At 32.5% G+C, this 27,883-nt stretch overlaps 1 protein-coding gene across 6 annotated transcripts in view; it reads left to right on the forward strand.

Moving 5' to 3' along the window:
* YTHDC2 (YTH N6-methyladenosine RNA binding protein C2) overlaps positions 1-27,883 on the forward strand; it is an 83,784-nt gene that overhangs the window by 24,372 nt on the left and 31,529 nt on the right. For 4 of the 6 annotated variants that reach the window (XM_045507772.2, XM_045507775.2, XM_045507773.2 and 1 more), the window contains exons 3-12: positions 6,096-6,292; positions 7,600-7,799; positions 11,244-11,410; positions 12,141-12,243; positions 13,071-13,227; positions 15,980-16,087; positions 17,171-17,319; positions 18,723-18,858; positions 24,501-24,627; positions 24,838-24,903. In XM_045507772.2, coding sequence (XP_045363728.2) covers positions 6,096-6,292; positions 7,600-7,799; positions 11,244-11,410; positions 12,141-12,243; positions 13,071-13,227; positions 15,980-16,087; positions 17,171-17,319; positions 18,723-18,858; positions 24,501-24,627; positions 24,838-24,903 — 1,410 coding nt within the window. Of the gene's footprint in view, positions 1-6,095; positions 6,293-6,633; positions 6,760-7,599; positions 7,800-11,243; positions 11,411-12,140; positions 12,244-13,070; positions 13,228-15,979; positions 16,088-17,170; positions 17,320-18,722; positions 18,859-24,500; positions 24,628-24,837; positions 24,904-27,883 lie in introns of those variants that run through there. The other 2 variants (XM_074360467.1, XM_045507776.2) reach the window with 2 other exon arrangements.

A 27,883-nucleotide genomic window follows, 5' to 3' on the forward strand; every position in this document is an offset into this window, starting at 1 on the left:
AAGGGAAAACAAAGCCATAATGAAGTGAATATATTAATATTTAAATATATTAATAAATAAATAGTAAGAAGGTCCTAAGAAGAAAGTAGCTGAGGTAGGAATTTCTTGCATATGATGTCCACCACAGTAATGATAATTACTGACTGAGAGAGGAGTTTAATTTAGGAGCATGTGCATTTTGAACATCACTAAGGCCAGTGTTGGAATCCTGGTTAGGTTCCACCTATATTGTAGACCTCTGAGTAGGTAAAACATTGCCCTTGAAAATAAAAATAGGGTGCACAGCCACAGTCCTTTATCCAAAGACACTTGGGCCAAATATGTTTTGAGATGCAGGTTTTTCAGGTTTTAGAAAGTCATCAAGGTATATTTGTAATGTGTTATGTAATACCCCTAATAAGAGGTAGGCATTTTTAATCACATTAATATTTCTGCTGGAAAATGTATGACTATTCACACTAAGATAAATAAAGACTATAAATAGTTCATGTCAATTTAACCAGGTTTTGCTGCCAAAAGAAGTTGCTGCAGACTTACAAAAATCTTTCACTTCTCAGAGCCATTTGGGTTTAAGAATAGATAAGAAATTGTGGGCCTGCATTAGAAAACACCTGTTATAAATGCACAGTTCTGTAGCTACATCATTTCTATGGTTAAATAGATTTTGAATTCTGAACAGCTAATTTAGAAAGGACCATTAGAAATTACTCTTAGAAAAGCAGTCCATTAGACTTGACTACCTCTACTTTTGTTAAGTGGCATGATCCTTTAAGGGATGGTCCAGAAAGAAAAAAAGTTCTGGGAAAGGAGAGAGCAAGAAAGAAGTTATCAGGACAAAAAAGAGGAATGAGGAAATACTGAAGAGACGGGGAGAGAGAGAGACAAAAAAGGAAAGAGATGCTAAGGGAAGCAAGGCAACCGCCTGCTTCTCTCAACCCTATTGTCTATGTCTAATTGTCCATAAACCCTCTTCTTGGTAAATATCCAAGCTCTTTCCCTCCCCTTTTTATCTCTAAGCAAATCTGAAGCAGTGTTTATCTAGTGTCCTTATCACTTTCAAATGCCTTTCCTTCTTTTTACCTATATAAAGAACTAAATCACTTTGAATATATTTATTAAATCCTTTATTTTCATTTATATGAGAATTTGTACCTGACTTTTATTTCATGGGTTTTTCTGTTTACCCTTAAGTATTTTTTTTTTTAAACCTCCTAGGATTAACTTTGTTAATTTAACAAGTCAGTCTTTCTTTTTTCTTGTCTTTTTTGTTTTTCCTTTTGTGCCTGGTATTATGGTTCCTTAATACCAGTTTAAGTGACTACCTGGTGTGGAGGAAAGGGCAGGAGACCTAGATTCTACTCTTAATCTCTGGCTGCCTCGTTATTTAGCTTTGGTCATGTCCTGTAATTTTAAAGGCCTGTTTTATTAAATGTAAGATGTAAAGGAGTTAATCTCTTTGTGTTAGTTAAGATTCTGTGATCCTGTAGTTTATTTTTAGTTTCTTACAAGGTTTTTAAAAGTAGATTATAGTATGGAGGATATAGCTCAGTTTGTGTTTAGCATGCATGACGTCCTGGGTTCAATCTCAGTACCTCCATTAAAAAAAAAATTAGATTCCAGATTTACTGTGTGGTAATTTACAGTTTTTTTCTGATCACTTTTTTTTTTAATCTCCTTTCTTTCAAAATGAGGCCATGTGTGTTGGGTTTTGTTTTTTATCTCCTCTTAAGAGAGGTGAATTTACTTTGGAATTGATTACTTTTTATAATTATTCATCTTTTGGTGAAAATACTCTTGTTGAAGTAGCACCCCCATTTTGTTTTCTTTAGTGTATCTTAAAGTTTTCTTTGAAATTCTAGTCAAATTTCTTTGAAATTCTAGTTAAAAATTTCATCTCCTTATAATTTGTTTCATTTTTTCTCAACTGATGTCCTTGTGTTTGGTTCTAAGCACATTTTTCTGTATTTGCTTTATTCACAAATAAAACAAAATTCTTTCCTATTCTTTTTGTCCAAGTTAGACAAAATGAATTTTATAAAGTGAACTTTGTTAAAAATTTTGGGAAGAGAAAATATAAAAGAAAGCAGGTTTTCCAAGTAGAAATTTTTTATCCTGTGATTGCTAAGTTGCTGCTTAATAGGTATCCAAGTGTTCTACTCACCCTGACCAGGAGGCTCTGTCCTACAAGTCCCCGCTTTCAGGTTTGAGTTACTGACTCCCTTCTCTCCTGCCCTAGAATGTTCCAGACTGTACTACCCCTCTCTTCGCCCAGCTAAAATAGGAAAAATGGGTTAAAAGTGATGAACCCTGTTAATGAGTTTTTGGATATCCATTAAAATAAAGCCCTACAGTGTACAGTAATAGTAATAACAGCAGCTAACACTTACTAAGTGCTTTTGTGCAACAGAAATTGTGCAGGGTGCTTTAAGTATATTATTATTTAATTCTCACAACAGTCTTGTCTAGTAGGTTCTATTTTTAATATCTGGTCTCTAACAGATGAGGTGATTTGAGCTTAGATTAAATAATTTTCCCAAGATCACACAGCTAGAAGTGGCAGAGCCAACAACTGAACAGTTAATGTTTAGCTAATTAATATTTGATGCTCATAGTAAGTCATAGTAATGTTCTAAGAACTATGAGGAGTTAAAATAGAAATATTAGGTAAGTCTCATCTCTAAATTGCTTATAATCCATTAAGTCACAAAAAGAAAAGAATTTACCACAAACAGTGATATGACATGAAAGTAATTGTGTTTAGTGACAAAGTTAACTGGTTGGTTTATTAATTTCTGGTAATCATAAAAAAGCACAAATTTGTATTATGCAAACTTTAATACATTTACAATTCTGTATTGCAGTATTGGGGAGAAAGTGGTTTGGAGTTAAGTCTTTTCATCTACCTGCCTAATGGAAGTATAAATTAAGGAAAAATGAAATTATGTATTTACTAGACATCAAACAAATGTGTGCTATCTTTTTAGAGACATTTGCCCTTGGTGGTTATGAGCTTTTTAGGGAGTCATTTCAGATTTTGGCTCTTAGCAGATTTTTAAACTGTTCTCAGATTTGGAAAGTGGGGAATAGCAAGGTTGTATTTGAGGTAAACTTTTCAATAACATGCCATGTAAATTGAAACATTCATATTAAAATTGCATTAAATTTGATTAGTTATATCATCATCTTTCTTTAAAAGAAAGAAGCTATCGAAATATCAAAACTTCATTATAACATGTATTGATTACTTTTACCCTTTGAACGTTTGAAGTTATGATCTTATCTATACGTTTAGTCCATTCACTTTTATACTTAAATATGCCATATGGGACTTGCATCTCATTATTTTAAAAAATTCTTATGAAGTTAATTTATCTAGCATCTTTTCCATGTAGGTAGTTTCTAGTTAATTATGCTTTGTAAAGGGGATTGTTAAGTTTTCATCAAAGTATAGTGTCCGTTACCTTGGAATGAAAGGATAATGAAGGGATCTCAGTGTGGTAGTTTACACAGTAGGACAACTCTAGTGTATTCATTCTCACAACAATGAGGTGAGTATCTTACTAAAATTTCACTAATTTTTAATTATACCAGTTTTTATCAGTGTCACTGTGGTGCTGAATGGGATAGGAATGAGCACTAATTGCCACAAATAAAATTTTTTACTAAAACATAAAAGCTACCAAATTGATGTTGTCTTTCTGCTCTGCCATCTGTGTTTAAACTGAATTTAGTAAATTTAAAATGGTAATGGCTAAATACTCACTCTTGCTTAGTATGAGTTATTATTACACATTAATGCTGTATTATTATTAGGCAATCTATGTTAGGAAAGTTTCCATCTGACCTGTGATTTTAGTTTTGAGCTTAATGAGGAAAGTCTATATTTTCCTCAACTTTGTAATCCCTGCTTCTAGCATAGTGCCTGGCATACAGTAGGTGCTCCATATATGATGATTGATTGAATAAATAAAATTAGTTAAAGGTGAAATATAGAAAAACTTTACTTAGATGATTTTTAAGAAAATTAAAGCATCTTGGAGCTAATAGAAATATTAGAGATTTAAAAATTAACTAGTATACTGTGTCAGAGAAGTAAATTATTTTTGATCATATAGTTAGTTGGAAGATTATTACTAGCTGAACAAAAGCCTGCTGACTCTTGCTCTAGTGCTCATTTCAGCACATTCTGGCCTTCTATAGGTAAAATTTTATGAAGTAAATGGCACGGAAGGGAAATGAATGATTAAGTCTGTCGTGAGTGTACTGAAGTTTCAAAAAGGCCCATGGGAAAAGAACCTCTTACAGAGAACATCTCAAGAATTCAGTAATTCTGATTTACCATGGGAAATGACCAAAATTTCTCAATCAGGTTAAATTTTAATTATTTCATCTTTATGCCGTTATATAAGCATCACTAAACACTCGTTAAGGAGTAGATGATAGCATAGAAAGCTTATAATTCATTACAGAGTTTTCAGAAATTAAAAATCTTAGTAAATTGAAAGCTTCATTTAGAAAACTTAGATAGGTTATTGCAAGATATTGAATATAGTTCCCTGTGCTATACAGTAGGACTTTGTTGTTTATCTATTTTATATATAGTAGATAGTATCTGCAAATCCCAAACTTCTAATTTATCCCTTGGCTCCCCTGCCCCTTTCCCCTTTGGTTACCATAAGTTTATTTTTTATGTCTGAGTCTGTTTCTTTTTTGTAAATACCTCTAATGAAAATGACATGAAAAAGAATATATATAAATGCATAACTGAATCGGTATGCTGTACACTAGAAACTAACACAACATTTTAAGTCAACTATACTTTAAGTAAAAACAAAACCGAAACCAAAAAACTCTTCCAAAAAAAAAAAAGATAGCTAAAACTATAGGTTAATCTTCAGTTTTATGTCATTCTTATAATGAAGATATTGTTGAAAAAATTTAAATCTAATGAGAATTAGGAAAATTATACACATAATTTTCTTTGTATTTGTGGCTCAGTTGCTCATTTCTAGAATATGATAGTGGAGTTAACAAATGGTAAAGCATTTTATGAAATGTTTTGGGTAACTTTTGTTTTAATGTAAGAATTGATATTTTTTCCTGCCTATGATTATAATAAAAGCTTTCATTTATTTTGTACATACTCTGTAACAGATACTGCCCTTTACTTACATTATGAATAGTCTTTTGAGGCAGATATTATTATTACCTTAGGGTCAGAGCTATTAAATAATTTGCTTATGGTCCCACAGCTAGTAAGTGGTAGAGATGGGATTTAAATCCAGATCTGTGTGTTTTCAGAGCCTGTCTTTACCAGTACTACATTGTACTAGATTATATACATGTATTATTGAATCATTCAAATTATATTTGAGGACTTCCTATGTGTATAGCATTATACTTAGTACTCTTGAAGCTATGAAGGGCGTAAAAGACATGGTCAGTCCTGGACCAATTGGAGAAACAAATACACCTACATCAAGTAACTTGAGAACAGTTACAAATCATCATTACCTTATAATTGAAGGCTAGAGTCAGAGCTTTGGATAATTTCTTCTTTTTTTTCCTAGTATACATTTGAAATTACTTGTCAGTTACTGATGTTATTTTCTTCCAGGTTTCTAAACTTGGCTTTCTTAACAGGTTTTCATGGGAATGTGGCATTACCAGCATACTGGGAAACATTCAATGGAATATAGTCTGGACAGTGAACCATAACTTTTCCTTTATAATTTTTAGATTCTTTTGTTCATATTGATTTTCTCCCTCTATATGGTTCCCAGCATGTATTAACTGGTCATGTTTCATCCACCATGAAGCCTGCTAATACAAACTTTAAGACTGAAGGGTAAGTAAGCCTTTTTTGCTCATTTAAAATTGGATTTGCAGCATTTTGAAGTTTTAATTGAAACTAGTCTTGTGGCCACTTTGGCACCAACCCCCTTTTTACTATATCTTGGGATTTTCAGTACCTTATCCCAAAGCATTTGGTCTTTTTCAGTGTTTTGCTTGAGACATGTTTTCTAAGTAGGTATACATTATATGTGAACAAATTGACTACGTATAGTAAATAAATGATTTTTATTAATATTCAGAAAGGGAGCAAATAGATACCTAACTGTGAAGAAGAAAGATGGATCAGAAACAGCTCATGCAATGATGACCTGTAATTTGACTCATAATACAAAACATGCTGTTAGGAGCCTAATTCAGAGATTTCCTGTCACCAATAAAGAGCGTACTGAACTTCTGCCCAAAACAGAAAGAGGAAATGTGTTTGCAGTTGAAGCTGGTATGTATTTTCTGGGGAGCTTCCTTGTTTATTCTATTATTTGATGACTGTTCTTTTTCTACTTAAAGTTTATTTTTAAAAACTAATGTGAAATAAGAGTTCTCATTTTGAATAGTTTGTTAGAAATGATTTAAGAGCTGTGAAAATTTTGAAATGAAATGCATTGTTTAGGCATGTCATGAAGGTAGATTTTTTGTTTAAATGTTACAGTAATAGCTAACCGTTTATTGAGCACTTACTGTGTGCTAGACAAATAGGGCTTCATAGCAACCCTTGCAAGCAAAGAATTTCCCCTATTTCACAGGTGAAGAAACTGGGGCTTAGAGAAGTCAAGTAATTTGTTAACGGCCACTCAACCAGCCAGTAAACTGCAGAGTTGGGATTTGACTGCAAGGTCTGAACTTTCCTATATTATGCTGCCGTGACACAATAATGAGTGAGATTTTGAATTGGGGCTTTAGTTTCTGGTAAGAGACAGGACAGTCTTCAGTACATTAACTTGCACAAAGGTAGATTAATAATAAATTTAGGTTATAAAATGAAGTTGTACTGTTTGGAAAACCAACTTTTATAGTGAGGAAATTATTTTATTACCTACAGTGACATAATTTGCATTATATCTGTTCTTGGAGTAGCTTTGCAGAATGCAGAAAATGCATGGTCCTAGATATCAAGGAGTTTTAAAAATAAATGCACACAAAACTATTTTGAGTTATGTGGAGAAAATAAGACACATTGTAACTCTTTTTATTCCTATCTGCTTAGTTAAATATAGATGTTGGCTAAAATGGAGAGTTAGGAGATTTGTTAAGCATTAGGACCTTACATTTACACGTATTTTTCTGTTTGATCACATAATCTTACATAACTAACTTTAAACATAGAGGGTTTTTTCTTTTTCATGTGGGTTTTCATATTGTTTATAACAGACTTTACAGTATAATATACATTGTTTCTTAGTATAAACTTATAATTTTCTTTGTCATAATTGGTAGAAACAAGCCTGAAAATCATTTTAGGATATCAAAATTGTATTTTATTTTAAATGATTTTTGAATGATTGATTTTCGTTCATTTTTAAACATTATGTACCAGAAATACTTCTGAGAAATTTGTCTTTTAATTGGTAGTGAAATTTATAACATGTTCTCTAAGAATGTTAGTACAGCGGTTGAGGCATTGCTTCCTAACTTTATGTAGACTGAGTAGAGAAGAACACTTGAGAGGAATTACATTAGAAATTATTTTTGTTTTAAACTCTTTATTGTTGATCATAAATTTTTTTGATCTTTTATTCATTTTCAAAGAAAACCGGGAAATGAGCAAGACAAGTGGGCGACTCAACAATGGCATACCTCAGATTCCAGTGAAAAGAGGAGAATCTGAATTTGATTCCTTTAGGCAGTCTCTGCCAGTGTTTGAGAAACAAGAAGAAATTGTTAAAATAATTAAGGAAAATAAAGTAGTTTTGATTGTAGGAGAAACTGGGTCTGGAAAGACTACACAGGTTTGTTTATTTGTTGTTTATAGAAGAAAAAATATTTTCTCATGTGATAGTTTTATATCAAATTTATAGTACATATATTTTAACAGAAAACAAAAAAGGAGCTTTTGGTCATTTTAATATTTTTTTCTGAAATAAGTTATTACTAGAAGTACATTTTGAGAATTTATAGAAAGATGATATTTTAAAATATTTTCTTTTAAATTAGTACATAAGGGCTTTATTTAAACAGAGGTGAGACTGTGATTTGGTTTAATGAAGGAAAATGGATTTGGGCCTTCAGTTCAGATTTCAGCTCCTTCATTTATTGGATGTGATGTTTTAGCCTAGTCTTGTAACTCTGTGAGCCAGAGTCCTCATTTACAAAATGGAACTAAAAATTGCTGCCATTCAAGGTGAGGTTTTGACGTAATGACTATAAAGTGCCTAGCATAGTGTTTTGTATGTAGCAACTAAATTACAAGTAATATTACTAACAACAAGAAATGTTAATACAAAGTTAACATAGGGTGGAATTAATATGACATGTTTGACTTGGATGTTTAGGATTAAAGTACTTCAGTATTTGAAGTGTCACTCAAGTAGTGACAGGTTGGAAGTAAGTGTGGCACAATGATAATGACCTGTTCTTGTTTATCCTCTTTAATGTGTTAGCATGTTGAAATAGTAAATTTACTTTGCTTTTGATTGAGTTTTAGATAGAATACTCATTTTAACTTTACATTTCCTTCTTATAAGGACAAATAAATTTGCTTTTGACAGTTGCTTAAGATCTCCTGTGGTTGTATTGGCTAGTTTAATAAACTTAGTAAGTAAGGCAAGGTGATAGGAGAGGTTGACTGTAAAGTTTACTAGTTATTTACAAAAGTATAACTCTTTATACCTTTATACCTCTTTGAGCCTATAAAACTGAATTGTCACAAATAAGGTGAAATTTTTATCTGAAAACAATGTATAAGATTTTTCTTCAGCATGAGTCCTTTTATGGTTAAGTGGAATTCCATGGAGTCATGCCAAAGAATCTGTTCATATGTCTTAGATTGTTATAATTGTTTTAGTATTAGAAATTTTTGTCAGTAGGTGTTATTTGTGGCCATTTTAATTACATAGAGTAGACATGAAAATTTTGACGAAATATAACAAATATGTTTTTATCTAAATTATTTGAGTGTCCGTCTTTTTTTAGGACTTCATGCCATGCTAAGAAAAACATATTCTACCCCAAGATTAAAAATCACTTTCCTATAAATATTTTATTCTAATACTTTTATATCTGTAGTTTTTAAAATCCATCTGGAGTTTATTTTATTGTATCATATCAGGTATAAATCTAACTTTTTTCCTTATGTTAAAACCTAGTATTCCAATATAATTTTTATTTAATAATCCTTTTCTCCTGATTTAAGATACTACTTTTCAAAAAAAATTGAAGTGTAGTTGATTTACAATAGTGTGTTAGTTTCAGTTGTACAGCAAAGTGATTCATTTCTATATATATTTTTTCAGATTAGTTTTCATTTTAGGTTATTATAAGACATTGAATATTGTTCCCTGTGTTGTATAGTAAATCCTTGTTCCTTATCTATTTTATAGATAATAGGGTGTCCTTATCTATTTTATAGATAATAGGGTGTATCTATAATCCCATACTCCTAATTTATTCCTCTCTTGCCTCCCTTTCCCCTTTGGTAACCATAAGTTTGTTTTCTATGACTGAGCTTGTTTCTGTTTTGTAAATAGATATATTTGTGTTATGTTTTAGCTTCCATATGTAAGTGATATCATATAATATCTGTCTTTCTCTGTTTGACTTACTTTGTTTAGTTAGAGTATGCTATTCCCTAGGTTCATTCATGTTGCTGATTATGGCAATATTTTATTCTTTTTATGGTTGAGTAGTATTCCATTGTATATATTATATTACACACACACACACACACACACATACCCCGTATCATCTTTCTCCATTGATCTGTTGGTGGACACTTAGATTGCTTCCATATCTTGGCTATTGTAAATAGTGCTGCTTGGAACGTTGGGGTGCATAGGTTGAAATACTACTTTTGATCAAATACTAAATTTCTGTAGTACCTAGGTCTATTCCCAGAATTTTTGTTATATGTCTTTAATTATCTGTTCCTGCATGAAGATCTCACTTTTTGCATTTTGTAGTTTTACAGTATATGGCATGATACACCTCTTTATTAGCTTCTCTTTTTAAATATTTTAAATATTTCTTAGCAGTTTGTTTGCATTTATCCTTCCAAATGAAGTGGTCAAGTTTAAAAAAAAATCCTCGGGACTAAGACATGCAATGAAAAGATGTTATTTTCACTCATAGTTTAAAAAATGAAATCAAAACAATAATTATATTTTTCAGCTGTTAGATTGGCAGAAATTTGAAAATTCATGTTATCTAGTATTTGCATTTGGGAAAACAGTATCTCCTGTTCTTTTGGTAGGGGTATAAATTGTTTTGAAGGGCAGATTGATCATTTTTCCGTAAAAATTAAATTTATATACTCTTTGACTCATCATATATTTATCTTTACAAAAGTATGTGAAGATAGATGTTCACTGCAGTATTCTTTACAGTAGCAAGCAACAACATCAATAATAACATACCTAAAAATAATTGGAAATTACTTAATGTATAGTCATATTTGTTAAATTATAGCACATCCATAAGATGTACTATGCAGGTATTAAAATGGATTAGATAGATCTGATATGTTTTTAAATGAGATCTGCAGATGACAAACATTAAGGACAATAATCACTTTGTTTGAATAAAAACCTGTTTTTATATACAAATATTTTAAATCGTATAAACTTTTTTTTCCCCAACAGAGTTTCTAAGAAACTTAACAGAGGTTACTTTTATGGAGGGGACTATTGGTAGTGGTAGGGGTGGGGAAGACTTTTACTTATTATTTTAAATCTTTCTGACATGTTTGAATTTAATTATGGTTAAGTGTCTGCAATCCTGGTATTAAGCTATTTTTGTTTTGTTTATAATTTTCACTATTTAAAAAATTCCAATGGAATTTTGGTAATTGTTCCATTGACTTTATAGGATAATTTAAGGAAGATTGACATTCTTGCAATATTGATTATTCCTAACCAGGAGTGTGTCATTTTTTTAGTGTATTCATGTCTTTTATGTTTTTCAGTAGCACTTTATAACCTTCTTCATGTAAACTTCAAGTATTTCTTCATAATTTTATTTTCACTGTTTTAGTTTTAGTTTCTATTGGGAGCAGAGTCTTTTCATATTACACTTTTTAGCTGATTATTAGTAGTTACATGGAAGTTGTTGGTCTTATGATTATTTTATGTTTGGGCATGTTACAGAACTTTTTAGTTCTAATGGTTTTTCAGTTGATTGACTTGAATTTTCTGAATGTACAATCATGTCATCTGATAGTAATTTAAAATTTGTTCCAGATTCCTCAGTTCCTCTTAGATGATTGCTTTAAAAATGGTATCCCCTGCCGTATATTTTGTACTCAGCCAAGACGATTAGCAGCTATTGCTGTGGCCGAAAGAGTTGCTGCAGAGAGAAGAGAAAGGATTGGTCAAACAATTGGATATCAGATCCGTTTAGAAAGCAGGTAAAGACAATTCTGTTACCTTTTACCATTTTTAGAAAAGACTAAATATTTCTATTTCACTAAGTATAGAGAATGAGTTACTTGAAAAGTTAGATGGTCATTTTGCTCCAAATAAGTTTATGGCAGGCCTTTGAGGTCATGACTAAACGTAGTGAGGTTTTGAATAAATAATAGTTTGAAAAAAAGTTTGGGCCATAGATAGAAATCCTATTTCATAGTTTCATGATAAAGTTTAGGTTATTTCACCTCTTTGAGTCTCAGTTTCTTCGTCTATAAAATGGGGCTAATGAAAGCATCTAGAGCACAGGTTTGATGTGAAGTTTACAGTAAGCCCTTAATAAATGTTAGTAATAGTACTGGTAGTAACTTCTTGACAACTAGTATCATTTCTTTGCTCACAGTAATTTGGATATAGTGATTCAAAAAGCTGATCTTTTTTGTGATGTACTTTTTTCCTCAGGCAAAAAGTTTTTAAGGCCTTTATAAAAAAACCTATCTTGGTTCTTTAACAAAATAATCACTTGATACAAGACTGTTAGTAATAATAAATTTGTGAGATTATCAGGCATAAAATACATATTTCACATAACTTTGCTAATAAAGCATATATACCAGTACACTGTTGTATTATTACACTTATTAAAGTACAAAGGAGACTAGCATTTAATATGATCATGTTTTAATTACATAAAAGATTTGTAATTGTGCACTTTATTTTGATTTTTTAAAGAGTTTCTCCAAAGACGCTTCTGACATTTTGTACTAATGGGGTACTGCTTCGTACTCTGATGGCAGGCGATAGTACATTATCAACTGTGACACATGTTATTGTGGTAAGAATATTTAAATTTAAACATCTAATTACATTTCTAGGATAGGATATAAATGAAAACTAATTTTTTTAAACAAGTTATTATAATCAAGTTACTTTTTATTATCCATAATTATTAGAAATAAATACTTTATATTAAATATTTTCCTACCACCAGGTTTTATGAGTGAAAATAAAATAAGTAGGTAGTTTTTTAAAAAGTGCTTTTTATATATGAAAATGGTACATATACTTTAAGAGTTCTCCAGAATGGTGAAAGTTTTCTTTTCTTTCTGTGCTTAGTCAATTGATTCCCCTCCCAAGTCTTAGGGGTATTCTTTATAGTCATTTAACTTCATGGTTAAGATGCTGAGTTGCTGCTGATGAAATAATTAAATGAATTACCACCTTATTAAAGAATTCTAAGCTTTTATCCAGTTTTTGTCAGAAGAATTAGATTAAGTTTTACAAGCTTGCGATAAGCAAGTTTTGGAAACTTACTCGTTCTGTTCATTCAGCCAAAGGATGCACTGGGTCCTGATGCTAACAGAAGCATATTTAAATAGATTTTGTATATATTAAAAGTACATTAAATTAGACTCCATTAATTGAGAATTTTGTTGTAGTTTTTGTGGTTTTATACTCTGTGGGAAAAGGACAGTATTGTATAATTCCCAGTAGGTTGTTACATCTCATTATTTCTAAGTTGTCCATAATACAACATTTTCACTAATTGGCCTTGTCCACATGTAATTTGAATTAGCGTAAAACCCAGCAGCTCCATAATTTTGAAGACTTAGTTGTCCTTATGTTTTAACTGTTTCATGGTTTTGTTTTTGTTTACTGCAGGATGAAGTACATGAAAGGGATAGATTTAGTGATTTTTTACTTACAAAGTTAAGAGATTTGTTGCAAAAGCACCCAACTTTGAAACTAATTCTTTCTAGTGCTGCCTTGGATGTCAATCTTTTTATAAGGTATTTTGGGAGCTGTCCAGTGATACATAGTAAGTTAAATTATCAGATTTCTAGGCTTCTTATGAAAAAATACTTTTTGGCATGATTATATTTATTGTTATAGAAGTTGGGGAATATTCTGATGTGTAGGGCATCCATTTCTGTTTCCTTTGAGAAGTGCTTAATCAGTCATCTCTATGTCTCCTTTTCCATCTAACAACTTTTAGTATTGTGTAACAAGCCAATTTGCTAGTGTAAAAAGAAATTTGCTTTATTCTGACCTTGTATTCCCCTTTAAATTCTGTCCTGTAGCTTTGCCTTTAGACTCTTTTAAAGAGTAGTTTGTACTCTCATGTTTATTTTCCATGTACTTCTGAATATGTTACCACTTAATTTTTGGCATTACCCTTTTATCAAATCTGGTTTTGCCACCAGTCTTTAAAAAAATTATTAACTTTCTCTTGAAAAATTGAAAAAGTTATATGTATTTATTTTAGTGACACAGTACAAACATGTAGAGGAAAAGTTCACAATCACTTCTGTCTTCTTTTCATGTCTACTTCCCTGAGATTATTTGATGTTAAAGCCTAGTATATATTGTCTTACCTGTTCATGTTCATATAATATATGTAAATATATACATATATATCATGTTTATAGAAAATGGTTTTACAGAAATGGGCACATGCCGTATACGTTGTTTTGCAGTTTGGTTTATTCATATGACATTATGTCATGAACAGTTCTCCAGTTTAGTAGTTCTAGGTGTAGTTCATTATATTAACCAGCTGCTTTTATATTTCCTAATATGAATGTACCATGATTTATTTAACCGTTTTATTTTTGGACATTCAAATTGGTTCTAGATACTCCCTTTCTTTTATTGTAAACCTTGTTGTAAGCATCCTTATACATATATTCTTATATATTGGTGCTCTTATTTCTAAGGATAGATTCCTGAAAGTGAAATTGTTGAGTAAAAGAATGTATTTTTAATTTTAAGAGTAAAATGGTTTTGCCGTTTTACTTTTTCAGAAGGCTGAAATGATTCATATTTCTACAGTTTATGAGGCTGTTTATTTGTGCATTCTTACCAGTATTGCTTTGACACTGATTTAATTGCCCAGCCTACTATTCAGGTTTTACATAAAAATCTTAAGTTTTCTGTAGTATTTCTCATAATTGTTCCCCTTTTTTTGTGAAATGCTCATACCCCATAATTTATTTGCCAGCCCTGCCTCCTAAGTCTCATTCTGTATTATAGCCTGTACTTTCTTGGTCTCCTCTGTGGGTTTCTCTTGTTTTGCATGGTGCTTAAATATTGGCATTTTTGAGGATTATTCCATGATTCATTTTTTTCTCTTCTCCCTTCCTGTCCTCTTCCCTCCCCTCCCCTCCCCTCCTCCCTTCACCTTCCCTTCCCTTCCTTCTTGGTTTCTGTTTTTCCTCTCTCCCCTGCTCTATGCTGTTCTTTACTAGGTATTCGGGATGCACAGTTAGTTTCCCTGGAAGCTCTCATTCTTGCTCTTGGCTTCTACTTTCCTTTTACACTTATGACTTCTGAATTTTTATTGCCAATTAAAACTGTTCTCCAGAGCTTTGGACTTAGGTAGCTAGCTATAAGCAGTTGACTTCACATGTGCCCCATGTGAATACTTAATGCTTTCTACAAAATCTGCTTCTCTTGTGTCGCCTGTTTCGGTTAATCATACTATTGACCTAGTCACCTAATTCACAGACCTGTCTTTTTTCTCATAATATTTCTGGGTGGTAAAGCACATAAAATTTATGAATCTTCTAACTGAAGCTCACTTAACATTTGTCTTGTCTAAAACCAAACCCCAGCTCCACCCCAGCCAACTTGTTTATCTTTTCACATTCCTTGTTACCTCATAGAATGTCATCATCATCCATCCAGTTTTGTAAGCCAGATTTTCAAGGACTGTTGCAGACACTTCCTTATCATTCCTCCATATCCAATCTAATGCGCAGTCCTGTGGATTTTACTTCCTGACTATCTCCTGTCTCCTACTATTTTTACTATCACCAGTCTCATTCAAGTTAATGTTTTCTTTAACCTAAACTATTGTAATAGCTCTTAACTGGTCTGTTCCTTCCACTCTGCTGTCTTTTAAACTCATTCTCCACGTAGCAGCCAAAGTGTTCTTTAATGAAGTGGAATTTTGATGATGTTATTCACTCTTGAGAGCTTAAAACTTTGACCTTTACCTCAGAATAAAGACCTAAACCCTTGATAAGACTTTTTAATTCTGCCTCATCTTGAACTACAGTCCCTTCTCCACACCCCCTCTCACATCATGTTCCAATTAGCTTGGCCTTTCAGTTCCTTGGAAACATCATGCTCTTTCCTACCTTAGGGGCTCTGTGTGTACTGTTTTTTACTTCATAGCACACTCTTTTTCTTTCCATGTAGCTTAGTTATTTTGTTTACCCACTTCTCTTGGTTCTCATTTCTCTCAGTGAGAATGCTTTTCTTGACTCATTCAAATTCCCATCTTATATACTCTCATGGTATCTTATACTTCTCTCTCATAGGACTTTTAACAACTTTGTTTTTACATTTATGTTCTGGATTATTGGATTAATGTCTGACTCTCCTGCTAGATTGCAAGCTTCAAGAGGGCAGGAGGTAGCTCTGTTTCTGCTTACCATTTATATTCCTAGTGCCTAGTGTGATGCCATTTATTTACTTGGGAATTTATTAACTTGGGAATCTCATGTTTTTATGTGAATTGTCTGTAAGATGCAAATTGACTAATTAAAACCATTTTTATTATTTAGTTCAGGGAAGACCATTTGAAGTAAAAGAAATGTTTCTTGAAGATATTTTAAGAACTACTGGATATACAAACAAAGAAATGTTAAAATACAAAAAAGAAAAACAAAGAGGTAAGCTTTTTATCAAATATAAAAGAAAATTACTGTTGATATGACTTCTTGGAGACTCCAGCTTTATACTATGCAGGTACAGGGACACTTAAAAGTATTTCTTTCTGTGTATAATTGTATAATGTTATATTAGAATACTGTCCCAAGTGTACCTTTTGCATTGTGGTTTATGTCCAGAAGTATAATCTATAGAGAGGAATTGAAAGTGGATGCCAGAGTTGAGGAGACTGAGTGTGTTTGTATCCAAAGATTAACCGCTATTTTAAGGAGGCAGAAGATTATATGCTGGTTGTCCTCAGCACATTTTGTAGGGTGGCAGTGCGGAGTGGTTGGGAGGGTGTGAAAGGAGTAGCATGTGAGTAATAACAGGCTCATCTTTGATATAATTGTCGAGGTTTTCAAATCTTGATGTTATTATGAATTGCATCTGTACTTGGAATTTAGCATTATTTGCCTATTAAAACATCTTTTATCATGACTTATACTATATATCTCAGCTTTTGAATTGAAGATTTGGCTTATTTAAACTTTGATTCCTTTGTTTAGTCAGTAAAACTTGATTCAAATAACTTCTTTGAATTCTTCACTTGATAAAAGCAATTAGAATGCCTGTTTCACAGTGCAGTGCCCAATTACTAATATGTAAATTGTAAAACTCCTAGTTGTTGAGACTTCTGAAGATGAAAATTATATATACTTTGTATCTCAAACAACTAGCACAGTGGTGTAAGTTCAATAAATGATTTTCTACAAAATGCTGTACGAATGTTAGTCATTGATTTAAATAATACTTGTTATATGGCCAAAATACTTTTCAGTAAATAACGTACTTAATTAGAGGTAAACTCCTTACTAGTATATGAATAGGTGAGGTGTTTTTTTTTTTTAAAGCAGTTTGATGTCTCCTGTTGGTTCAGCATAACACATTTTATTGGATGTTCCTAATTAATACATTTTTTAAAAAGTAACTTCAAAGTAAAGCCAATTTAGTAACTGTTTTCAGAGTCACTTAATTTTTTTAATCAAATAAATGTATTTCAAGAAGCAGAGAATTTATCTACTTTTCTTCGGTAATTAATTTAGAAGAAAAACAACAAACCACACTTACAGAATGGTACTCAGTTCAAGAGAATACTCTCAAGCCTGAATCTCAGAGACAGAGGGTTGTTCCACATGTGACTGAAGAATATGATTTATTGGATGATGGTGGTGATGCTGTCTTCAGTCAGTTGGTAAGACCTCAGTGGTTTCACACTGCTATTTTGAGTGAAAATTGTGTAATTTAAAAGAACATCTTATGAGATTATAATTTTTATTGAATTACAAAGTATAATTCTCTTAGTTTATGTTAGACTACAGCACATTTTTCAGAACAACTTTCTATACTTTTTTTTTTTACAAATGTAACATCTTTTAATGTTTCACTCTGAGTTTAAATTATTTCAATCTTTTCTATAAATTTTTGAAGAAAATAGTTATAGGTATTATGTGTATACATTATTTTTGCTTGGTATTTTGTCATCTCAAAAGTTTAAGAACTATGAGCTAAGCAATGCAAGATAAGCTAAGTTAGGAAAAAATTGAGGAAAGGCTGTTAGTTTTAGAGCAAGTAATCAAGACTGATGTTTCCACCACCAACCATGTGACTTTGTAAAATTAATTACAAACTATAGACCTCAGTTTCTTCTCTTCTCATTTTCTTCCTTCTATTTTGCCACAGAATCTTTTACAAATGATATATTTTGTAGAAGCCCTGCCTGCTCATCCATCACTCTCCACCCTCATTCCTAGGTGGGGCTTCTACTACCTTGGGTTCCAAGGAGTCTGTTTGAGAACTGAAACTAGCAGATTTCCTAGGTCCCTTTTGTTCTTTGATTCTCTTGAAAAGTCATTGGTGGTTAATGTGATGGCTGGGACTATGCACTTTTTAGGAAAAGAATTAAACTATTTTGACCATGAGAAGAAACATGACATGCTTGTGGTTTTTCTTCCAGTGTTTAAAGTTCTGATACATCCAAATGAACTATACATTTAAAGATTGTATACTTTTGAAGACTGTTTAAAAAATGTTGTTTAGTGTAGAGAACATCCATTTCGCTCAGTGAACAGCATTTTGACCATGTCAGTTAGTGATTCTTAAGCCTGGCTACACATTAGCATTCCCTAAGGAACTTTTAAAGTCTTATGGAATCTGGCCTCTGTCACAGAGATTCTGGTGTACTTGGTCTGAGTGGGACCTAGCATCAGTGTTGAAAAGCTCCAGGTGATGTTTCCTCTGTTGGGCAGTTGGGAGAGAAGACCACTGATGTACAGGTACATTTAGCAACATTCTGTCAGAAGCACAGTTAATATTGTGACTGGACCATACACCTTAGTTGACAAGCTCATTCTCAGATAAAAAAAAAATGAATGTAGAAACAAGGTATAGTGTTATGAGTGATAATGTGTGTAATGATATAAGAAACTTTTATGTCAAATCCTTTGCCAGAATACCATATGGTTAGTAGTCTTTGTGGCCGTTATGGCCGTCTCATGTTCCTTGAAAGCAAAAGTTAAGCATTAAGTAATTTAAAATCTTCTTTTTATTTTTTTAATCTTTTAATTTTTTTTAACATTTCTTTGATTCTTTTTAAAGACAGAAAAAGATGTGAATTGCCTTGAACCGTGGTTAATAAAGGAAATGGATGCTTGTCTTTCTGACATATGGCTGCATAAAGATGTTGATGCCTTTGCTCAGGTCTTTCACCTTATTTTAACGGAAAATGTTAGTGGTGAGTATAATTTACTTAAATTTTTAAATTATTCTTGCTCTTATTTATTATGATGGAAGTACAGTTTAATTTAAAACTTCAGAGTTTTTTTTGTTCACAAACAATAGTTTGTTCTTTTGGAATACTTGTTTCAAGTGTACACAGATCAGGATCTTCTTATTAGCATAGTAGATAAATAAATATTGTGTTAAATCAGGGATTCTTAATCTAATGTTTCCAGAATCGTTTTATGGAGTCTGTGAGTATATGACAGTTATGTGGAAAAGTATTTCTATGTGTATATATTGAGACATAAATGTACCCCATCCCCCACCCACTCCTCTTTACCCCTGGAATATCTTGCATTTTCAGAGATTTGTGATTTCAAAAAAGGAAAAAAATGTTAATAACTTTTACTCTAAATTACTCATTTAGTAAGTGGAAAATTTTAGTATACCTTTAGTTACAGAGGCTCACGTTCTGATTCTCCTGTGCCTGTTATGTCATGGGACATGTTTTCACTAATGAGTTATCCTGTTTTCATTAGTTGATTGTAGTGGATATTGGCAACCAGAGGTGAGTTTTAGAACCCTAAAGATTTATAGGCAAAATGTAGAATGACGATAATAAAAGGTCAGTACTAGAAGGGATATAGATGTCAAGTAGTTTATCACCTCACTTAAACTTCTCAGCATTACTATTATTATGACTTTTTAAACATTTTTTATTGATTTATAATCATTTTACAATGTTGTGTCAAATTCCAGTGTAGAGCACAATTTTTCAGTTATACATGAAAATATATATATTCATTGTCACATTTTTTTCTCTGTGAGCTACCATAAGATCTTGTATATATTTCCCTGTGCTATACAGTATAATCTTGTTTATCTATTCTACAATTTTGATATCCCAGTCTATCCCTTCCCACCCTCTGCCCCCTTGGCAACCACAAGTTTGTATTCTATGTCTATGAGTCTATTTCTGTTTTGTATTTATGCTTTGTTTGTGTTTTTTTTAGATTCCACATATGAGCGATCTCGTATGGTATTTTTCTTTCTCTTTCTGGCTTACTTCACTTAGAATGACATTCTCCAGGAGCATCCATGTTGCTGCAAATGGCATTATGTTGTTGGTTTTTATGGCTGAGTAGTATTCCATTGTATAAATATACCACATCTTCTTTATGCAGTCAACTGTTGAGGGACATTTAGGCTGTTTCCATGGCTTGGCTATTGTAAATAGTGCTGCTATGAACATTGGGGTGCAGGTGTCATTTTGAAGTAAGGTTCTTTCTGGATAGATGCCCAGGAGCGGGATTCCTGGGTCATACGATAAGTCTATTCCTAGTCTTTTGAGGAATCTCCATACTGTTTTCCACAGTGGCTGTACCAAACTACATTCCCACCAGCAGTGTAGGAGGGTTCCCCTTTCTCCACAGCCTCTCCAGCATTTGTCATTTGTGTATTTTTGAATGACGGCCATTCTGACTGGTGTGAGGTGATACCTCATTGTAGTTTTGATTTGCATTTCTCTGATAATTAGTGATATTGAGCATTTTTTCATGTGCCTATTGATCATTTGTATGTCTTCCTTGGAGAATTGCTTGTTTAGATCTTCTGCCCATTTTTGGATTGGGTTGTTTGTTTTTTTCTTGTTAAGGCGTATGAGCTACTTATATATTCTGGAGATCAAGCCTTTTTCGGTTTCATTTGCAAAATTTTTTTCCCATTCCGTAGGTTGTCTTTTTGTTTTACTTATGGTTTCCTTTGCTGTGCAGAAGCTTATAAGTTTCATTAGGTCCCATTTGTTTATTCTTGCGTTTATTTCTATTGCTTGAGTAGACTGTTCTAGGAGAACATTTTTGAGATGTATTGTCAGATAATGTTTTGCCTATATTTTCTTCTAGGAGGTTTATTGTATCTTGTATTACATTTAAGTCTTTGATCCATTTTGAGTTTATTTTTGTCTATGGTGTAAGAGAGTGTTCTAGCTTCATTGCTTTACATGCTGCTGTCCAGTTTTCCCAACACCATTTGCTGAAGAGACTGTCTTTTTTCCATTGTATATTCTTGACCAAAAGTTTGTGGGTTCATTTCTGGGCTCTCTGTTCTGTTGCACTGGTCTATTTGTCTGTTTTTGTACCAATACCATGCTGTCTTGATGACTGTAGCTCTATAGTATTGTCTGAAGTCTGGGAGAGTTATTCCTCCAGCCTCTTTCTTTCTCTTCAGTAATGCTTTGGGAATTCTAGGTCTTTGATGGTTCCATATAAATTTTATTACGATTTTTTTCTAGTTCTGTGAAATATGTCCTGGGTAATTTGATAGGGATTGCATTAAATCTGTAGATTGCCTTGGGCAGTGTGACCATTTTAACAATATTGATTCTTCCAATCGAAGAGCACAGGATATCTTTCCATTTTTTGAAGTCTTCTTTAATTTCCTTCATCAGTGGTTTATAGTTTTCTGTGTATAATTCTTTCACCTCCTTGGTTAGATTTATTCCTAGATATTTTTATTATTATTATGCTTGATCACTCCCTTCTTGAAATATTTTCTTCAGCTAACTTCTGATATTCTGTACTTGATTTATTTTTTTCTCATCTCCCTAGCTGGAATGTCTTGGTTTCCTTGGCAGTTTTGTTTTTTTTTTTCTTTTTCTTGACCTCTAAACATGGAGTGTCCCAGGCCTCAATCCTCAGACCTTCCTTCCATTTACATTTATTCCTTAGATGGATCTCATCTAGTCATAGCTTTAAATATTTGTTTAAAATGACTCCTAATTTTATGTCTCCAGTTCTGACCTTCCCCCTGACTTCACTACACCTAATCACTTGACATCTCTAGTTGGTTGTCTGTTAGAGGAATAAAAGTAGATATGCCCAAAACAACTTGATTGATTGTCTTTCTGCCTACTGCCCTCTCAACCTGCTCTTTCCTTTGTGTTCCTTTAGTGACCATAATCAGTTTTAAACCTCTTTAAAAATGCATGTGCTTGGCCATCCCAGACATATTTTTTTTGAATCTGAAGCTAGGGTACTACTATTCACCTAGTTGCTAAGGGCAACAAAATGTAAAATCATCCTTGATTTTGCTCTCATACCCCACATTTAATCCATTAGCAAATCTTGTTAGTTTTAAATAAATACTGAATCTCACCACGTTTCACTTCCCCTAGTGCTGCCATCCAACATTCCAAGCCAACATTCCCTTCCTGGACTACTTTGACTGCTTCTGTTCTTAAGTTACTACAGCCTATTCTCCAGAGAACAATCAGATTGATCCTTTTGAAAAGGAAATTGGATCATGCCACTTCCCTGCTCTCAGTTCTTCATGGCTTTCAATTACATTTTGTATAAAAATCGAAGTCCTTTCCCTGATTTAGCCTCTGGCTTTTTTTATCTCATTTTCTTCTCTTCTTCCTTGTGTACTGTGCTTTAGCCACTCTTATCTTCTTGCTGTTTATATATGATGGCACGTTCCCATCTCTGGACCTTTGCTTTTGTTGTTTCCTTTGCTTGGAATGCTGTTCCAGCAGATACTAATATGGCCCAATACCTACTTCATTTAGGGCTCTACCCAAAAGTTAGGAAATTTGAACTCTGAGGTGTGTTGCTTTAAAATTTTTATGAAACATTTTAAAGTATTTATATATTATCTTTGACCCTCTCCCTAGATATTTCTTTAGTAAATACTAGACTATTACTTTGATAATGGCCATTTCATGGACCCAGGTCCTTCTCTTTTATAGTTTTATTGGACATTTTCCAGAGCCCAGTATTTAAATATCTAAGTCATGTAAAGTAAACTAGAATGTTATGTAGGAACAGTAATTTGCTTCCTATCTTTTTATTTCTCTTCTAAAATCTTAACTCTTAATTGGCACCACAGTTGAAGATACTTCATGTGATCCAGGAAACCTTGGGCTTCATAGATTTCTTTTAATCCTATCAGTTTCCATATGTGATCTTGTATAACTAGATAGTAATTAGCTGGTTTAGTAAGATTAGGCATTCTCTGGAATGCTCACTATACTAGTCATCTATTACTGCATAAGAAATGATTCCCAAACTTAGCAACCTAAAACATTTATTATTTCAAACAGTTTCTGAGAATCAAGAATCTGAGAGTGGCTTAACTAAGTAATTCTTGCTCACAGAGTAGTAGTTAAGCTTTTGGCAGGGGCTCCAGTCATCTGAAGGTATACTGGGGATGAAGGATCTACTTCCAAGAAGACTCAGTCACTTGGCTATTGGCAGGAGGCCTCAATTTATCTCTGGCTTTTGGCAGAAGGCTCAGTTCCTTGCCATCTGGACCTTTCCCATAAGATTACCTTATTCTTCCCAGAATGTGGCAACTGGCTTATCCCAGAGTGAATGATTCAAAAGAGAAGAAGAAAAAGCAAGCAGGAAGCTATAGGTACCTTTTATGACCTAGTCTCCAAAGCTGCACATCATCTTTTCCACTTTATTCTATTTGTTAGAGTGAGTCACTTAGTACAGTTTATACTCAAGGAGAAGGGACTTAGGCTCCATCTCTTGAAGGGAAGAAAATTAAAGAATTTTTGGATGTTTTCAAACTCACACACTTATTCATACTCCTATGCTCAAAATAAGCACATTTTGTTTCTGTTCTCCAAGGCTGTGAGTTTAATATTCTGTTGAAGCAGTAGTTCTCATATAGTGAGTACAATTCATAATGTTTACAGATCCCTTTAATAATGTATATGCCTGGTTATCCCAGACCTACTGAATCTGAATCTAAGAGTAAGGCATAGCTGTTTTTACTTCCAGAAATAAAAAGCCCTAGGTAATTCTCTTGTGAGTCCCCCTCCCCACATTAAGAAACATTGGTTTATATTAATAATGGATACCATGTTTAGGAGAGTTATTAAATAGTGAGGGTAATTGGGTGGAATAATATGTGGAAAGTTATAATTTTCCTTTTTAATTATCTTAAATTTTACTACAGAGGTTTTTTTTGCAGTTGTGATTTCTTTCTCAAATTAACCAATTTTGTGATTCATGAAAATTAGTGCTAAGTACTTATAGTATATTGCAATGCTTGAAATATATTCTAAGAAGGAATTTAAATTCAGTAGAAGTTTAATTTTTTTTCTCATGGAGGAGTTTTATGGAAAGTAAGCTTTCGGCCACTGTTAGTCCCATTAAACATCTTACACAATAAGAACCTGGAATGGAGAGTAAAAGCAAAACAAAAGAACATCAAAAAATCATTTTAAACTTTGAGTTTGTGCTTTTAAATATTCATGACCAGATACTGATGAAAATTAACTTTTTAATTCTTTAATTAAATCTTGTCATTTGGTCAAGGTGATATCTAGATTTAAGAAGATTATTTAAGGATTCTACAAGTTGGTAGATTTCTTTTTCTGTTTTAATATCTTGGTGAGGTTTTCTTTCCTACTCCTACTTTCCTTCTACTTTCCAACTGATAGTACCTATTTCATCCTTTTTTATACTAAGGGCACATCAGTATCAGATCTCCTTGGATGATCTGAGTTAAGTGTTATATAATGCTGTTATCATGTACTTAAGTAAAGGAGAAGGTTCCAAGTTAATTCTCCTAACATTAAAGAAGATTAAAATGACTGTAAATAATTTGGAAATTTAATATTTGTATATCTTTTCCTTCTTTTAGTTGATTACAGACATAGTGAAACCAGTGCAACAGCTCTGATGGTTGCTGCAGGACGAGGTTTTTCAAGTCAAGTAGAACAATTAATTAGTATGGGAGCCAATGTCCATAGTAAAGCATCAAATGGCTGGTAATTTTAAACTACATCCATTCTTTGTATATCTTTGTATAGCTCCACATACCTTTTTTGATTTCTTTTGTCTTTCTGTTAAAAGCTATTGTAATAATTGCTTGTACATCTCTACTTTAATGGATGAATGAGTAATTTTGAGTGACTAATTTTTATAACTTTGAGAATATTATTTCTCTTTCTTAATTTAATATCTTTGAATTTTGGCAGGATGGCTTTAGATTGGGCTAAACACTTTGGACAGACTGAAATTGTGGATCTTCTAGAATCTTACAGGTAAAACTTAATACTATCTTTAGTTAATCCTAACTCTTTTTTAAAAAGCTTAGCCATATATGTCATAGTGTGTGACAAACGAAGGCTGTTTATAGTCTCTTATCCAGATCTCTCTCTCTCTCTTTTTTTTTTTTTTTTTTTTGGTAATTCTAAGGAGTTTTTTGTTCAGTTATTTTGTAGATTGCTAATAAGATCCACTATATTATAATATTTCTTATTTTTTATTTTATCTTGAAAAAGCAGAAGGGAGATTTCCAATTAAACATGCATTTTCCTGAAACCTTACTGAAATGATAAGGAAGGAGTATAATGTGTGTAAACTAACAAAGTCAAGAGAGTGGGAGAAGATACAGCAACTGATGGAAGATGTTAGTACATTTTTAGATGATAGATGGCTAAGGGATCACTGATGTTTGACTTAGCAGAGCTAAGAAAGCTGAAACCTGAGTGACTAAAGAGGGAAATGCCAATGAGAAACAAACTCATTTTAGCTTTGGAACTTCTTAGAGGCTAATTCAACAACTTTTGAATGAAGCAATGAAAGAAAGAGCTAAAAAAATAACTGAATTTGTTGAAATTCTGTATGAGGAATGTTTAGAATTTCAGATTCCCTTCTCCCCTGCCCTCAGTTGTTCCCACCTTGGCAGGAAGTGGGAAGTATATTAAAAAATTAAACCATCTAGGCTTTGGACTTTGGGTTACCAAGTACAGTGGGAGAGTAGGAGTGAGATATCAAACAGAAAAGGGGTTTAAGTGAAAGTCTACTAGTAAAGACTGAAAGTTGAGATACCATCCGTCTTCTTCCTTCCCCTACTGTCCCTGTCACCTTTTCCTGTTTGAAGCATATATTCTTTGGCAGAAAACTTGAGAATTCCTTCCTGGAAAAATAGACCAAGCCTAGAGAAAAGATTTAGAATTATAAGAGGTTTGGTATTCCTTCAATGGAATAACCATCTTGAAACCGGATAACTCAGCAATTCACACTTGTGCACATGGAGGTTTTTATGCTTCACTCTTCGAGAATAAATGAATTACCAAGGATTGATCATCAGGCATTTGAGGAGAAAAAGCACCCAAACGTCACACAAACAGTAGCACGACAACCCCCCCACCCTTTTGAAGTTGGATGAAACTGAGCACCAGTAACCAGAGCAAAACTTCAAAAACAGTAATGGAAACTATTCATGAAACAAAAACAGTGTGCTAAAAAAAGGAACACAAATCTTTGTTCAAATTTTATCTTCATGAGGACTACCCAAATTTACCTATTTTTACAATCCACCTTCCTGCACTGTTGATCCTCTTTAAGCTGTTCTACTTTTTCTTTTGTCCATAGGACCTACCATTCTCTGATGAACTGTGTATTTTACTTATTTACTATATTTATTGGTTTATTGTCTGTCTTTTCTCTCCACTAGAATTTAGTAAGCTCCTTGTCTTCTTTGTTCAGGGACAGTGCCTGGATATTGTAGATGTTCGGTGAATATTTTGAAAGAAGGAATAAATAAGAAAGAGCTATTGAAAATTTAAAATGCCACAGCAGAAAAGGAATTCAGAAGGGTTGCAAGATAAAGTTGAAAAAAACTACTCACAAGGCAGGAAAAAAGACAAGAGATAGAAAATTATAGAAAAATGATAGGAAAATTTATTCCTATGTATTCTTATGGGGAAGCTATTAGAGAATGTGCTCCATAAAAATGAGGAAGCAAAGTAAAAAAGAAAAACATAGTAGTTCCAGCACAGGAGATAGGTGAAAGAAATGCTTAGTATGTTTGTACAGAGGGCTTTGCTGTGACAGCTGCCCAGTAGGCCTAGTCTCATAGAAACAGAAGAAAGATGGAGGGCTCCACAAACAAGGCCCATCCGAAAGAAAGATTACCTGATAGTTTTGATCATATTAAAAAGATTTTATGAATCTTTCACAAATTGAGAAGAATTAGTGCTAAGTACACAGAAAACTAAGCAAATAAAAATTAGTAATTACTCAAGGAAAACCAAAAAGTTACAGAAGAAAGGAATTGTAATCATAGTTCATTACTTAGGTCAGAGGTAAATAATGTTTATGTATTATAGCAAAGTAAAGGCTGAATGCAGGTTTAATGAAAATTGTATAGATTTGTGTGGGTAGAAAGCATATGGGGGTGGAGGTGGTGAACTTATTTTTCATTAATTGGAGATTCATAGGTAATTACTAAATTGTTAAATCAAAAAATAGCAGAAAATGAATGTTATTTAGAAATAAGGCAGTAAATACCAAAAGAAATGGCTGAAAGAATTGAAAAAGGTCCTAGGCAGCATGACTAGGAACAGAGATAGGTTTTTGTTGTTACAACTTTTATAAAACCATTTGTTTGTTAATACTAGGTGTATGTATTACTTTGATTTAAAAAAAAAGAATCAGAAGGGCAATACTTTGAAAAACCTATAAAGGTAATTCTTCTTTTAGAGATTTTAGATAAATTTAGATTAGATATTTAGATAGATTATATAGATTTTAGATTAGGTAGCTAAAAGAAGATATTTTTAAAAATATATTTAAATAAAATGTATTTTATAATACATTGTTAGCTTCTATTTTCAACCTATAGGAGTATTAAAAATAATGTTAAAATATATTATTATTCAAGAACATATGAAATGTTTTATTTGACTTTTTTTGTATTTAAATCTATAATGTAGTCTCAGATATTAAATGAAGTAAATGTTTGAAGTATGAAGTTAGTTTTGTCATTTTAATTTCATTAAATGATAATGTAGAGTCTTAAAGGTCTTGACAGATCCAAATGCTAGTCTGGTATAGTGAGTTTTGTTGTCATCACAATAATAGCACCCAGAGCTTAAAATCCTTTTAGTGCTAACACTTTGAATGTTCCAGACATTTTTATGGTGTTAGGTATCACTTACTAGAAGACTATAGGTTACCATGTAAAGCAGTTATCTGGATAATATTTTAATTATCCCAGCTAACTTGGCTTTCTTT

This window comes from Camelus bactrianus, chromosome 3 (genome assembly GCF_048773025.1).
Source record: "Camelus bactrianus isolate YW-2024 breed Bactrian camel chromosome 3, ASM4877302v1, whole genome shotgun sequence".
NCBI classification, from domain to species: domain Eukaryota; kingdom Metazoa; phylum Chordata; class Mammalia; order Artiodactyla; family Camelidae; genus Camelus; species Camelus bactrianus.